A 17,468-nucleotide genomic window follows, 5' to 3' on the forward strand; every position below is an offset into this window, starting at 1 on the left:
CTGAACCCTAAACCCTGAACCCTGAACCCTGAACCCTGAAACCCTAAACCCTGAACCCTAAACCCTGAACCCTAAACCCTGAACCCTGAACCCTGAACCCTGAACCCTGAACCCTAAACCCTGAACCCTAAACCCTGAACCCTGAACCCTGAACCCTAAACCTAAACCCTGAACCCTAAACCCTAAACCCTAAACCCTGAACCCTAAACCCTGAACCCTAAACCCTGAACCCTATAATCTTCCTCTATATGTTTCTATATACTTAATAATACCATTTTCTTATTAACTCAATTTATAATTATTCCATTGATTATTTTCGATTAATGTATTTGCAACTTCCTTTCAGTATCATTTTCATTACACAATTTTTTAATCTTTTTCATATTTTTTTTTTTCTTCAACTTTTTTCTCCACCCAAATGAGGAATACTAACATAAAAATAGTAAAAATATATAGTTATTTGTTTTTTATGCATACAAAAAATATGTAGTAATACATATTTTTTAATTTTCTATTTAATAATTTTCTTTCTATTACCTTATACATAACTGCTAAAATAACAAGTGTTGCAATAACTATAACTGAATATACAACTAATTTGTATTCTTTAAATAAATTTCCTGGAAATCCTATTTCAGATATGTCTTTTTGTACATCGAATTTAATGGATCTTGCTTCAATTTCCAGATGAGGCATTATATTGATAGAATCGTCTGATGATTGAAATTGTTCCTCAGAGGAATTATCTGAAATATGTTCTTGTTCACTACTTGTTGCGTCTATTTCTGGTGTAGAAAATGACCCTTGTGAATGGCCATTTCCTTGATCACCTAATATTTGTGTTTGGGTATTCTTTGGTTCTGGTTTTTCGACAGCTGGTGTTTTGCTATCTGATAAAGTAGGGCTAGGTTCTAGTTCGTTACTTGTTGGGTTGTCCTCTAATGTTTCAGTTTGGTGTCTTTCATTTGCTTGCAATCCTTCTTTAATGTATTCCATTATATCAAAATTTTCATAATAATCTGCATAAGTACTATAAGCATCATTTAAAATAGGCAATACATTATCGTATAATTTTTTTCGAATATCATCAAGTGAATTAGTAACAGATTCTCTGTATTCTTCAATATAGGTTTTAATTAAATTCCCATATTCTTTTAAAGTTGACAAATCAAAAACATCGTGAATATCTTTTGTGTTTTGGTATATATCTATTCTACCTTGATTAGTTTCTGACTCGTTGCTTGGATTTGTTTGACCACTTGGAGCTTTTTGAGTACCTGTATGATTATTGGCAAGATCTAAGGATTGGATATCACCTTTTAATGAAGGTTCTTCAAGTTTTGGCAATTGAATGTTTTGATTCTGTTGAGATTTAGCCTCCGAAACTTTTAAATTATTACCTGTATTTCTAGGGGGACTCTTTTGATCACTTTGCTCCCCTCCTTGACCTTTAATCTTTGGTGTGGTTTTTGTATCTTTTACTGCTTTATCTTGAACACTTGGGGTATTATCTTTATTTTTTGGTATACGCCCTGGACCATTGGAATCAAATGTTTTAAAATTGTTCGTAGAATGTGAATATTTTTTATTTATTGGTGTAAGTTCTAGAAGATGATTTTTTATATTATATTTTTTATCAGTATCATTCTTAATAGCAGAATCTCTAAAGTCATCATATATTTTTTTTAATTTTTCCAATAGATTCAGATATAAATCATTTCCATAAAAAGCATTGTAAAGGCTTCTATATTGATTAAGACAATTTACAGAATTCTGACGAAGATTCCCATGTTTTTCTTTATTCGTTTTATAATATGCAATTGTATTACATATATAATTAAGTAAAGTATACAATTCACTCATATACCTAAGATTAGCATCTTTCAAATCCCTTTGATTATATAAAAGATCCCAAAATATAAAATTACCCATATACTTCTTTAAATATTCGTCATAAGCCGAACTTAAAGTCATTTTATTAGCTTTGCCATTGTTTATGTCTTTGACTATATTAAATAATTTATGAGATAACCACATCATAAACTGTTCGGAATACTTGTTTTCATTATTTTGTAACTCCGTAAATAAATGCCCGCCCAAAGCACCAACACCTTCCCTGTTACTTGAACATGCTCTATTATTGGGGCAATATTGTTTGTATGATGAGGATCTGTTAATTTTATTCAATATGACATATTTACCATTAAAAAATTTATCAGCTTCAAGAAATAGCTCACACTGAGAAAAAGTATATATAAATTAATAAAAATATGTATTAATACAAAATTTATTGAATAAAATTTAATGTAATTTGTAGGCAAATCAAACAAAATAAAATAAAGGATAGCCATGTTTTATTTTAAAATAAAATTATTTACCATTCCTTTCTCGTCCATTGTAATATAATTTTGTTCTTAATATATAGATTGATATCATATTGTTTTTATATAAAATATATATACTGTAAATGAGCCTCCTATATCACATTTATCGTATTAAACCCATTGAAAAATTTAATAATAATTTAAAATTAATATGGAATAATAATACAATAATATTAATAAAGAAATATTATATTTACTGTTATTGACATTTCCTAAATTTCCTTAAATTGTGGTTGGTTTAATAAATATTTAATCATATGTATATATAATGCAATTTATGCATAAAGTCAATATTACTAATAGTATCCTACATAATTAATTTTATTATAAAATATTAAGGAATTTTATAATGAATTTAAAAAATATATACTTAAACATATGTTTTAATATAGAGCATAAACAACCTAAAACTTAAATAATGCATAAATCAAAAAATTAAGAAAGTTATTATAATCCTTAAAAATATATAAATAGTCATTTTTTTAAATATATTAAATTTTTATAAACTTGCTTCTAATATATATACCAATGTTTTATTAAAATCATAGCATTTTCAAATTAAGTTGCATGCTCCATTATATATCCAAATTATATAATTTTAATATTGTTTTTATTTAATATAGATAAATTCATAATTTATTTTAATAAGTCCGATAACTTTGTTTTTATTCCTACATATTTCGATTTAAAAGTATTCTTTATTGGATAATTTTATAATATATGTTGCGCATCTTCCCATCAGTTTAAAACGACAATTAACACTGAACCCGTATTTATTAAGATATTTATAAGTTTAAATAAGCCTTTAAATATAATTTTTTTTTTAAATAATACTTAGTAAATATTAAATATATAATACATAAATAACTATTGATGCAAATTTTAAAGTATAATAAAAAACTATACGTAATTAGGTTGTTCATTGCACTCTGAGAGGAGAGAGATAAGGGAAGTATTATTTTTTAAGACAAAGCTGTAGCCATATAATATTTATTTATTCTACATATTTTAATTATGTTTTATATTTTCTACCATTAAAACTTTCAATTCATGTGTATATTAAAATTAATCATTAAAAATAAATTAGAATTATTAATTTCCTAAATATATAGTTTGATTTAATATTTTATAATAAACTATATTTGGTTCTATATTGGAAAACTCCATTTTAAGGAAATTATATAATTATTAATATTATTTTTCTTGGTAGCGTTAATTCTAATATTGTCGAATTAAAGCTTACTTAAATAGGTATTATAATATTTCATTTGATGTTTTGTGCATATAATTTTAATCTTATTACAAGTTTAACAATATATATCAATGTATTCGAATCAAATTAATTTAATGATTTCTTCGTATTTAATACTTTATCTATTATTATTACTATTATGATTTTGCTAATATATCACTGTATAGTGCAACGGAATAATTAACTCGATTCATATAAATATTTTGAATCAAAGTATAATATTTTCGTGTTACATTGTTTAAAGTATACCATTTTAGAGCATATATACTATCTCGTAAAACGATATATTTATAATACATATTTATTAATTTATATATGATAACCTAGTAAAAATATTGTTAGTTCAAATTAAATTAATTATTATTTGCCTTTCCGATAATATTAATATTTAATTATATAAAGTTTCCACAATAAAACGATATTCCAATATTAGTTATTATTAAAACATTTTACTAGCTTATATGTATAGATATATAATAATAACTCTAGTCATATTTATCATGTTATTTATAATTATTAGAACCAAATATGATATGAAATTTTATTAATATACTTGTATTTTATTTTTTAACTGTTTTAAATATAATATATTTCTAATTTATATATACTTCAAAACCATAAATCTTATAAATTAATAGTGATTAATTTAATATTATACCTTTATAGTAAATAAATTAATGCACAAAGAACTATTTATTTTATTTGAATTTAAAAAATTAAGATAAAATGATGCTATATATAATAGAAAATTAAAAGGATACTATACATATATCTACCTTTTAATTTATTATTAATATGCATATTTTTATTGTATTATTAATTATGTTAGATGGATAAAGCATCTTTTATAGATAACGTTGCATTGTCGAATCTCGATCTATATATCATGCATCTATATTTTATGATTATCAATTATATATTAGTAGTGTGTTTAACTAACATTAAAAATATAATCATTAACCTGAAGGTATATTATAATGTAAGCAATTGTTCCAAATGAATCGAATTATACTCTGATATATAAAATTATTATACTGTTCTGTTATAAAAATACTATTTGAATCAAAATAAATATGATACAAATCATAAGTTTTACTAAATAAAATGCTTCATCAAATAAAGAAAAATATTGTTATGCATAAGTCGATGTAACCATATATTACCAAAATTTATATAATAGGAATTATGATATATCATAATATAAATTCATATATAATCAATATATATATTAATATATACAATATAGAGATTTTATTTTAATCATATAAAATTGGGATGACCACTCAATCATATATGTTATAACTTAAGAAAAAATATGATGGGTCTCTTTTCATATCAATGGCAATACCACTTTTGTTGTATATTTGGACTTCAGCTAGAGATTAAAGGTGTGAGGATTGCAAATATATTTGATTAGCATTTACAGACCAATAAACATTATATAATTACTCAAAATTAAATACAATATTAATACGTAACCCAACCTGAACATGGGTCCCACTAACACAACCCTAGTTCACAACATAAAAACTATATAAAAATTATGCAAAAATTACTTCCCAATAGACAGTTTCTTAAAATATATAAATCATTACTATTATTCCTGAAATAACACTATTCTTCGAATCATATTAATGATCCATTTTCTTTATTTTTTTAGTTTTTTTCTTAAATGTTTTTGAGATTGTTTCTGAAATTCAAATAACGAATGCTAATATAAAACGGTAAACTAATTATTTTTTTGTCAACGTTTGCATGTATATAATGAACATAATTTTTTAATTCCTTATTATTTACCTTATAATAAATTCCCAAGAAAAATGGTATTGTAGAAATTATCGATAAAACTGTAATTAGTGTATTTTTTGTTACTGACCATCGTGGATAACGTGGAATGGGTGGAAATTTATTACATTTATTTTTTAAATTGATATAATCCGTTGATAAAGTAGACAATATTTGATCATATGAACTGCCTATATTATTGTTATAATCATCATTAAGATCTTTATATTTTTCAACAAACTCTTTAGCTTTTTCTAAAAAGTTCTTGAAATCTGAGTTTGCATCAATTTTAGTTTGCATTTCACATAATAATTTTAATGCATCGTAAAATTTAGATATAATGCTCATATCCATATTCAAAAAATTAATTTTTTGATTTATAAAACCCATATAAATATTATAATCATTAACATCAATTTTACTCTTAATATACTCATTATTTTTATTTACATATTTATCATAAAAATAATTTATATTGCTCGTTTTTTCTTGTGTTTTTCAGCTTAACATATAACTTAATCATATTATAATGTAATGGGGATATCCATTTTATTATTATTCGAAAGCAAAGAAGAACTCCCAAAGAGTTCATTAAACACAAATAAACATCCAGAATTGTAGTAATCAGGAGCAATATCACAATGATTATCATTACAATAGGTTTTATATTTAGAAACTTCATTAAATTAACACGTTCCGTTATTGTTCAATTCATCGGGAATCCAACCCCTTACAATCTGGAACTTTTTACACTAAGAAAACATTTAAAACAGTATAATAAAAATATATGTTAATGAAACTCTTACAAAACAAAGTCTAATGATATATATAATACAATATCAAAAATGTAAAGAAAATTATTATTATTAAAAAATTCATATATCACAGCTTTATTCATTGTGATGAGGTTTTATCTTTGATTTGTAAATTGGGTAGAATCATGCTGTTTTTATATGCATTGCACCAAATGTGTGGCACAAATACATTAATCCTATATATAACAACTGCCTGTGTTTAAATATATTATATGTTTTTCAATAATTAAATTAATATAGAATAATAAAATATTATTAATAAAGAAACGTTATATTCCTATTTATAATGCTTATATAAATTACCTTAAATAGAGGGTTGTATAATACATTTTTGATTAAATATAGATATTATGCATTTTATACAAAAAAGTCTATTCTTACTAAAATCTGATATAATTTTAAATTCATTATAAAAGTATATCCATTTTTATAATAAAGTATATTTCCTTGTATTTATTTTTGAAATAGAGAATCTATAACATCTACTTTTTTAGTAGAACTTTTTCTATAACTTAAATACTGCAAAAATAGAAACAATTAAGAAACACATTATTACTATAATTTTAAAAGTATTTAAATAGCCATTTTTTAAAATATTTACACCCTTGTTTCTAATACTATATACCACCGTTTTATTAAAATTATAGTATTTTCGAATTGAGTTATGTTATTTACATCTCTATGAAAATTACATAAATTTATATTGTTTTTAATGAACGTAGATAAATTCATAATCCATTTTAATGAATCTTATGACTTTACTTTTATTTCTATATACCTCAATTTAGAAATATACCATATTGGATAATTTTATAATATATTTTGCCATCTTTCCCATTCTTTAAAACAACAATTAGCACTGAATCCGTATTTATAAGCTTAAATAAGCCTTTGAATGTAAATAGTTTTTAAAATCATACTTAGCAAATATTAAATATTAACACATAAATAACTATTGTGCACATTTTAAAGTATAATATAAAACTATGTTTAATTAGGTTTCTATATTCCACTTTAAGAGGATAAATATAAGGTATATTTGCTCTTTTAATATATAAATTTAGATAAATATTTGTTAAATGTTTTACATAATTCATTTTTATATTATATATTCTACTGCTATAGTTATCAATGTATATGTATTCATTTAATTTATTAACATTCTATATTTTATTAATTCTATGATAAAACAATACTATTTTAAATTAAAAAAATAATGATTCATTAAACACTGATAATATAATATATGCCAATATAGAATAATAAAAAGATATTTAAGACTAATTTTGCCTTTAACTTTTTCTCTATTTATCCAGTTTTTGTAATATAAAATCACATACCCCAAATTGGATCTTTAACAAGAATATAACATTGATACCTTTATAATGGATTATTATATGTTATTGATTTTTTGTTTCAATAATATAACTGTTAATTATAGGAAATATCTACTTTTATATTTTTTTTACTGAATATGCATAAAAAACAATTATATGTTCATATAAAAAGGATTTAGGGGAAAATTATTATATTTTTTAAAAAAACTATTATGAATTCTTTCAATAATAACTGGATTTATAAAATATATCTTTTTAGTCATTCATTATATTAGTAATTAGCGTTATTATTATAATTATAGAAAACTATTATAATGGAAACAAAACGAATCGGTTAAACAGCATAGTTTTATATAGATTATTAAAATACATATATTTATATTATAATATTATACATAAATATATTTTTTGATTATACTTATGAGTTTATTTAACTATAACAATAATAATAGTAATAACTGAATTTACTTATTTATCATTTTTATATTTATATTGAATTTTAAAGTCAGTGCCATAAACATCTGAACTTTGCTTATTTTATAAAAAATATAAGACATTAATTAAATTTATCATTCCAAAGAATTTTTTTTTCTTTTATAAACAAAAAATATTAATAAAAAAAATAAATTAATAAATGGTGCAGGGTTAACCTGTACATGGTTGTATATATTTAATAATGGAGATTTTCCCCTATAAACGTAATTTATAGATTTTTTAGTCTGTTTTTTGTGTTCAGATGAATTTATAATTATTTGCATTTGTTTTTTCCCATTAGTTGAGTTTATAACTTTTTTTGTCGTTTTATTTCCACCAAACAATTTTATAACCTTTTTCATGTTTTGTTTTCTCTTCAATTCCTTTCTCCATCCAAATGAAAAATACTAACATAAAATTATGAAACATATATAATATTTTCGTGGAAAAATATTTTAAAAAGTGTATACATCATAATTTTATTTTATTTACCTTGTATACAATTAATAAAGTAATGGGAGCTAAAAGAGCTATAATTAAAATTCCAATTGGTTTGTATTTTTTGAGTATATTAACATCTATTCCTGTTGTTCCATTTTCTTTTACTTCGGTTACTGAATTTTTTAGTTTAATCACTGGTGCTGGCACTGGTTTTTGAGGTTCTTCGCGACTGCTTTTATAATTTTTGTTTTCAGGTGTGTCCTGAGACGATTTCGTTTCCCTAGTTTGTTCATTTGAACTTGGTGTTAGTGAAATTTGATTCGAATTTTCTTGTGTTGGATTTCTTTGAGTAGAATCTCCTTGAATCGGTGGTGAGTCATCAGATGTGGGTGATTTATCCCCTGTTCCATCTGATCCATGTTTTTTATCACCTGAATCATCAGTTATTTCTATTTTTTTAGAGTCAAAACTTATATTCTCAATAATTTTATTAAAAACATTAATAGATTTATCGAAACTATTTTTTATAATATCTAAAGTTGTATTATATACACCATGGATTTCATTAGAGATATTTATAATTTTTTCCTTATATGTTCTAAAAAACTTGAAAGTATTATTTAATTGGTCCATGCCTTTTAATGTGATCTTAAAAATGTCTGGTCTAATATTAAAAAACGTCCCTGATGTACTTTTAGTTTCTTTTTCTTCTGGAACATTATCTGTGACACCTGGTTCACTACTTGATCCACCTCCCGAATCCTCTGATCCTTCTGAACCTCCACGACTTCCTTGACCACCATCCGGTTCTCCTCCTGATATATTTTTTTCATTTTGTCCACCACCTGTATTTAATGACCTGTTACCTGTATCCCCTTCCCTAACAGTTGAACCTTTTGGCCCATCAACCAATTCATCATTTGAATCTCCTTGATTGGTACCTGAAGTTGAGAGATGATTGTTTGAATCGATTGTATTGCCTGAGGGGCTCTTTTTACTTCCTGTGTTACCCATTGAATCTTTTTGTTCATTTACTTTAGAGTTTCCTTCGGCTTTATTACCGTCTACTACAATCTTTTTATCTGTATGTGTACCAGTTTCATTGGTAATTATGCTTGGAGAATCTCTAAGTCCCTTCCCTGAACCCTGATCACTTGATTCACCACCATGCTTTATGCTTCCACTACTTGAACTTCCTTTATCAACAATTGTACCTCCTGCATGCCTTTCACTATTGTCTGAAACATTTGGTTTAATTTTAGAAGATTCTTGTCCAATCTTGTGATTTGATTCTTCTGTTGCAGTTTTTTGTAATTCAGTACTTGTTTGTGAAGATAATGAAATTATTGGTAAAACACGTGGTGCTGGTGGTGTTTCAGGTTCATTATCTTTTGGTTGGTATGAAGGCAACGGCGGTGGCGGTGATGGCACTCCTGAAGGTTTTGAAAATGATGCTGGTGAGGGTCGTGAAATACCATTTTGTACAGGTTTTGTAATTGTTGTGCGCGGTTTAGATGGTTGATTTTGTTTAGATGATGGTTTAGGCTTTTGATCTTTTGGAGCATTTGGAGCAGGATCGGGGAATTGTTTCTTAACCTTTGAATTTGCTCTTATACATTCTTCGAACCCAAATCCAGATTTATAGTATTTACCTAGTTCCCTTGTAGGAATAAGATTTTTAACACTAGCATATAGTTGACCACTAATCAAATCACGTCTTCCATTCTTAGTAATATTTTTTTTAAATTTTTCATATTCTGTTTTTAAAGTATTTAATAAATAAAGATATGAATCACATTCTTTAATGTCATTATAAATATTTTTATGAATATTATAAATTTTGTTATAACTTACAATAATTTGATTAGTGTCGGTAGGATTTCTTGAATATTTCAAAGTGAGATTACATATTTCATTAAATAAATTATATAATTGACTCATATATTCAATGCTAGCATCCTTCAAATACTTGTTTTTTGTTATTTTATCCATATGCTCATAATTTATAAACGCGTTCTTTAAATAATTTTCATAAAAATGGAATAAAGTTGAATCATTATAATCGGTTATCTGAGATAATCTATAACTTAGCCACATCATAATGTATCCAACATATTGCTTATTGTTACTTTTAAATTTCATTACCTCTCCAGGAATTTTGTATAATTCAGTAAATAAATGCATACACAAAGCGTTCAGTCCATCATAAATGTTCTTACATTCATATTTTTTTGATTCTCTATGATAAGGGCAATACTGAATGTAAGGTCCATTTTTCAAATTTATTGTATCAAAATCAAGTTTTCCTTCATTAAAAAGATTATTAGCATTTTGAAATATCGTACACTAAGAAAATTTTTATAAAATTTATTAAAATAAAGTTTAATAATAATATATAGGAAATATAATGTATGCAGTCTAAAGAAAACATTTTTATTTAAAAATAATGTATTTACCGTTTCCTTAGGCATTGTAATCGAATTTTGTTTTTAATATGCATGCTAAATGACATCATATCATTTTTATATAAAACTTATATACTATACCAAAATAAGTTATACAATTATATTCCTTTCTATATAAAGTTGTTTGTAGTTAATCATATTATTAATTTTAAATTAGTATATAATACAGTAGTACATGGGGAATAACATATATTTATTTTTATGATAATTTAGATAAACCTTATAATTTTTGACTTTTTTAAAAATCGTTGATCATACGCACAATATCACTATTTCTATTAAAATTTAATATAACTACATTACACAATTCTATGTAATATCAGAATAATCATAAATTAAATCCATTTTTACATTATAATATATAGCATTGTATTTGTATGTTTATATATGGGAATAAAGATGTATTATATATTAGTTTTAATAAAGTGGTTCCAAAATTATATAACCGTAAATATATAAAAAAATAAGAATGTATTATATCTATTATTCAATATAATTTATTGACATTCGTTATTATTTTGTAAGGAATATTATATCTTTTAGTATTAGTTCTAGTAAATTTAATACACATTTTTATTTAAATTATAATAATTAAATATTAACTTAGTATTAATTATTTTTCTAAATATATTACACATAATTTTTATATTTTTTTAATTTATCCATATTAATTAAAATCATTTTTCATAATGTGCAATAACTTTGTTTTACCTAATATTCCTTTATACACAAATACATTTAATGAATAATTTCGAGTGTGCATTTTATGCATCTTTACACAATTTAAAAAAACAATAATACACATTAATCGAGGTAATTATAAACTTAAATAAACCACAGCGTGTAAATTCGATTTATAATAATAGTTTGCATATTTTTATTCTTTTAACTATTAACAAATAAGAAAACTTATAATATATATAATAAAGTAAATTAAATTGTGTTCATACATTTTACTTTAAACTAATTATTTTCTTAATTTTATAATTTATTCATGCATTAGTTAATTATAAATTCATTTGGAAAGTAATATATCATGAGTATGCCTTTTTTTGTGTAAATTTCTGATAATGACCTAAGAAAATATTATATATTGGATATTTTCGAACAAGAATATATTTAATAATAGGAAAATGGTCATTTTAAGGAAAAGCATATAATTATTAATATAATTATTAATATATTGCTTGATAGTGTTAATACTAATATCACCACATTAAAGCATACTTAAATAAATGTTATTATATTTCATATGATTTTGTATGCCCACAATTTAGATTTTTCCACCCGTTTAATAATATATATACTACTGTATATCCATGTAATCGAATTAAATAAGCATAATGTATTTGTTATTATTTAGTAGCATATTAATATATTAGTATTCTTACTCATACACCATTGTGTATTACAAAAAACATATTATTACACGCAATAAAAATATTTTAAATATATGTAAAAGGTTTCCTTACTTCATCGTTTTAGAATAAAATATTTTAAAACATATATATTCTCCTTCATAAAACGAAATATTTGTAATACATATTTATTAATTTATATATGTATAATAACAAAAAATATTATTAGAACATGTAAGCTCAATAAATATACTTTTATATAATATCTATATTATGTTGACATATTATAAAAATATTACAGTGCCTAGTTATTGATACAGCACTTTGTTCATTTATATCTATAGCTTTTATAATAATAACATAATTATATATATAACTTTTAGGAGTTACTAGGAAATTTAATAACGAAATATATTATAAAACGTATTTATATATATGTTCATTTTAACTATTATAAAATGTATTGTCTTAGATAAATTATGTTTCGATTTGGGTTTAATTTTATATTCTTCATACAATAATTAATTCTTTCATAATTGATATATATATAATTAAATTCAAATCGAAACAAAGCATTAACTAATAAAATATAAGTTAATATTAAATGTGTAACTTCGAAAAAAAAAGTTAATTAAATTTATAATTATAAATAATTGTTCTTTTTTATAAAAAAAAATAAAAAAATAAAATAAATAAATAAATAAATGGTACAGGATCGACCTACATAACTTTCGATATCTTTAATAATCCCATTTTCTCATCAACTCAATTTACGACTTTACAATTTCTTCAATTTATAACCCTTTTCACGTTTTTCTATCTCTTTTCATTCTCCACCAGTTTCTCATATTATATATTGTAATTATTTAAATCAGCTTTCTCTTATAGAACCAAATCGATATTGTGGAGTCATCTTTCTATATCGATCCCAATATTCGATCGATTGCCCCATAAACCATTAACCACAAATTAGCAATAAAATACAAAAAGTGCATATTTCAACACATTTAACATTAAGTTATATTAACACGAAATGAAATTCTTATAATTTATCAAAATATATTTCTTTATTCGTTTCTTTTCAGAGTAATATTCATCCTAACTTTTTCTTACATATTTACACTTAATATAAATATTAAAAACTACAACTTATCCTATACATATTTTTAATAACTTATTTCCTATATATATTTAAAACAATTCATTAAACTAATAAATATTATCAAATTATTCAAAATTAAATACAATATAGTACCTAACCCTGACTCACAGAATAAAAACTATATAAAAATTATGCAAAAACTCCACATTTTCAAATAAACACTTTCTTAACATATAGAATCATTATTAATATTCCTTAAATAGTCACTCTATTTGAATCATATATTAATAATTCATTCTCTTCTGTATATTTTTTATTTTTTCTCTTAAACATTGTTTTTGAGTTTGTTTCCGAAATCCAAATAATGAATACTAATATAAAACGTTAAGAAACATACGATTTGTTTGTTAATGTTTGCATATATATAGTGAACATTATTTTTAAATTTCTTATTATTTACCTTATAAGAAATTCCTAAAAAAAATGCTATTGCACCAAATATCGATAAAACTGTAAATAATTTGTTTCCTATCGACGAATTTGATGATGTAACTTCAGATGTTTGTGCAGAGTTTTGTTCAGGATTTTTTATAGTAATTTGCTGTGTTTTTATCTCTGGAAGGGGTGGAAAATTGCTATCTTTAGCTTCTTTACATGTATTTTTTAAATTATTATAATCATCTGATAAAACATAAAATATTTTATTATGTGGAGCACCATTATTATATCTATTGTTTAGTTCTGTATATTTCTCAACAAAACTAGTAGCATTATTTAACAGTATATCGCCTGTTTGATTCCTTGCAACTTTATCATGCATATTACATAATAATTTAAATGCATCATAAAATTTAGACATATCTTCAATATTAATATTCAGAAAATCATTTTGTTTATCTATGAATTCCTCAAGATCTGAAATTCTATAGGCATCAGTTATAAATCTATTATATTTATCACTATTTTTTACATGTTCATTATAAAAATCGTTTATTTTGGTGAAATTTTTGTCTATGATTTGCTTTAATTTGTAACTTAACCATGAATTCATATATAGAAAAAAAGATGGATTAGTATTATTTTCATTATAGCTTCTATCATTGGATATAGAATAGCAGTGTTCAAGTAACCATAAAAATCCAGCCGTAATTATATCGAGATTATTATTGCATTCATTTTTTTTTGAATCATTCTCAGGGCAGTATTGCATAAAATCCGAATTATCATCAAACTTAAGTTTTGCAGTATCGGTTAATTTGTCGGGTATATAATTCCTCAAAACACTAAATTTTAAACACTAAGAAATCATTTAAAAAAAAGATAAAAATATGTATTAAGAAAATTATATTAAAATAAAACTTAATGAAGTTTATAGGAAATATAATATAAAAAAATGTATATACTAGATCATCATTCATTATGATGGAATATAATTTATAATCTCTAGGTTAAGGGGGTATCATATTATTTATATAAATATATATTAAAATAGGTAATACAATTATTTAACCCTATATACAGCAATTATCTGTAGATAAAAGTATTTTTATTATTATTAATTTCAATTTAAAATTAATATGTAATAATAATATAATATTATTACTAAAAGAATATTATATTTTTGTTTATGGCAATTAGATAAATTACATTATTTTGGGGGTTGTTTAAACATTTATTATCATATGTATATATAATACAATTATGCATAAATTGTTATCCTTAATAACATTCATATGAGAATTATTATAAAAATTTAAGTAACATTGTAATAAATTAAAAATATATCATCTTATGCATATGCTTTAATATAGAAAATGAACGAAGTCATATCTTTTGTTTTAATAAATGATTCCCCAAAACTAATATATTGTATAAATCTAAAAAATAAAAAATTATATTATTACTATAATCCTTAAAAGTGTATAAATAGTTATTTTTAAAAATATATTAAATATTTATATACATGTTTCTTATAATATAGTTTTTTCTAAAATTATAAAATTTACAAAATAATTTTCATTGTTCCCTTTTTTAATTGCATATACATAATTTTAATATTATTTTTATTTAATATAAATAAATTCATAATTAATTTTAATAAATCCAGTAACCTTATTTTTATTCCTATATAATTCAATTTAGAAACATACCTTATTGGGTAATTTGATAATATATTTTGCACATCTTTTCCACGGTTTAAAACGATAATTGCACTGAAACCGTATTTATTATGCTATTTATAAGCTTAAATAAGTATTTTAATGCGTATTATTTTAAAAATAATACTTAGTAAATATTAAATATATAACACATAAATAAGTATTGATGCAAATTATAAAATATAATAGAAATATATGTGTATTAGGTTGGTATATTGCACTTTGAGAGGAGAGATAAGGGAAGTATGCTTTTTTAAGACAAGGCTGTAGTCATAAAATTTACCTGTTCTACATAGTTTAATTATGCCTTATATTTTCTACCACTAAAACGTTCAATTAGCGTATACATTAAAAATAACTTAGAATTATTACTTTTCTAAATATATAGTTTGCTTTTATATTTTATAATAAACTATATTTAGTTCTATGATGAAAAACTATAGAATTATTAATATTATTTTGCTTGGTAGTGTTAATTCTAATATTATCACATTAAAGCTTACTTAAATAAATGTTATAATATTTCATTTGATGTTTTGTGCATACAATTCTATTCTTATTACAAGTTTAATAATATATATAATGAATTTATACCCACGTAGTGTATCAAATTAACATAATATATTTGGTCGTATTTAATACGTTTATCTATTGTTGTTTCTATTATTACTGTTACTGTTATACCAATGTATAGTACAATGAAATAGTTAATGCACTCAAGGGAAATAATTTAAATCAATTAGTAATTTTCATTGTTTCGTTGTTTTATAGTATAACCTTTTAGGATATATATATTATTTCGTAGTAACAATATACTTAAATTATAGATTTAGAGTTTTTATATATATAATAACCTAATAAAAATATTATTAGTTCAAATTAAATTAATTATTACATACCTTTTCTATATACTTTGGATTAATATATAATTATATATGTTTCACAAATTTAACATATTCCAGTTTTAATCATTGATACAATATTATATATATTAGAACAATAACGCTATTCAATCTACCATATTATTTATAATTATTAGAACAAACAATAACATTAAATTTTATTATATACTTATATTTTATTTTTTAACTATTTAAAAATATAATTTATTTATGATTAAAAACTATAATGTTTAAAAATGAATAGTGATTAATCTAATATTATACCTTTATAGTAAATAAACTTATGTATATAAAACTATTTATATCAATGTAAATTAGAACATTAACATAAATGCTAAGTATTTAAATGAAAAAAGTAAGTATTATATATATTTATAATTTATAAATTTATTATATATATATTTATAGTGTATTTTTTATGTATTACTAAAAATGTTAGAAGCATAATAATATTTTATAGATAATGTTGTGTTATCGAATCTTGATCGATATATTATGAATCTATATTTTATTATTATCTATTATGCATTGAGAATGTGTTTAATTAATCTTAAAAACACACATATTAGTCCGAACATATATTGTAATGCATATGAATATTCAAAATGAATTTTATTATTATTTACAGCTACATATATAATGCTATTATTACAGTTCAATTGGCGCAATATAATTAAAATAAAATAAATATGATACAAATAATAAGTTTTACTAAATAAAATTTCCATCAAATAAAGAAATATATTTTATATTGTGTTATGTACAATTTAATATACCCCCCTGATTAACAAGTTTTATATAATGGATGATTATGATATTGCATAATACGACTTCATATATAGCCAATATCTATATTAATATATGCAATATAGACATTTTATTTTAATCATATTAAATCTATATCAACATTCATTTTAATATACTACAACTTATGAAAAAATGCTATGGGGCCCCTTTCATATTAATGGATATATCCCCTTTTTTTTTTGCATAT

The 17,468-nt window shown here is 22.5% G+C and overlaps 3 protein-coding genes and 1 pseudogene across 3 annotated transcripts, besides 1 other annotated feature; all 4 read right to left on the reverse strand.

Annotated features, from left to right (window-relative positions):
- Positions 1-320: 320 nt before the first annotated feature.
- PBANKA_0400100 (BIR protein) lies at positions 321-2,396 on the reverse strand (the record flags this gene model as incomplete). The annotated part of the gene is made up of 3 exons (XM_034567785.1): positions 321-428; positions 538-2,238; positions 2,379-2,396. The coding sequence occupies 3 exons, from the start codon at positions 2,394-2,396 to the stop codon at positions 321-323; spliced, it is 1,827 nt and encodes a 608-aa protein (XP_034420063.1).
- Positions 2,397-5,284: 2,888 nt separating this feature from the next.
- On the reverse strand, positions 5,285-6,319 carry PBANKA_0400200 (annotated as a pseudogene).
- Positions 5,285-6,319: a sequence feature (BIR protein, pseudogene;~PIR protein, pseudogene).
- A 1,823-nt stretch (positions 6,320-8,142) lies between these two features.
- PBANKA_0400500 (BIR protein) lies at positions 8,143-10,959 on the reverse strand (the record flags this gene model as incomplete). The annotated part of the gene is made up of 3 exons (XM_034567796.1): positions 8,143-8,454; positions 8,540-10,834; positions 10,945-10,959. 3 exons carry the CDS (start codon positions 10,957-10,959, stop codon positions 8,143-8,145), a joined length of 2,622 nt encoding a protein of 873 aa, XP_034420064.1.
- Positions 10,960-13,697: 2,738 nt separating this feature from the next.
- On the reverse strand, positions 13,698-14,831 carry PBANKA_0400600 (BIR protein; the record flags this gene model as incomplete). The annotated part of the gene is made up of 3 exons (XM_034567807.1): positions 13,698-13,784; positions 13,874-14,710; positions 14,817-14,831. The coding sequence occupies 3 exons, from the start codon at positions 14,829-14,831 to the stop codon at positions 13,698-13,700; spliced, it is 939 nt and encodes a 312-aa protein (XP_034420065.1).
- Positions 14,832-17,468: the final 2,637 nt, after the last annotated feature.

This window comes from Plasmodium berghei, assembly GCF_900002375.2.
Source record: "Plasmodium berghei ANKA genome assembly, chromosome: 4".
Classification (NCBI taxonomy): Eukaryota; Apicomplexa; class Aconoidasida; order Haemosporida; family Plasmodiidae; genus Plasmodium; species Plasmodium berghei.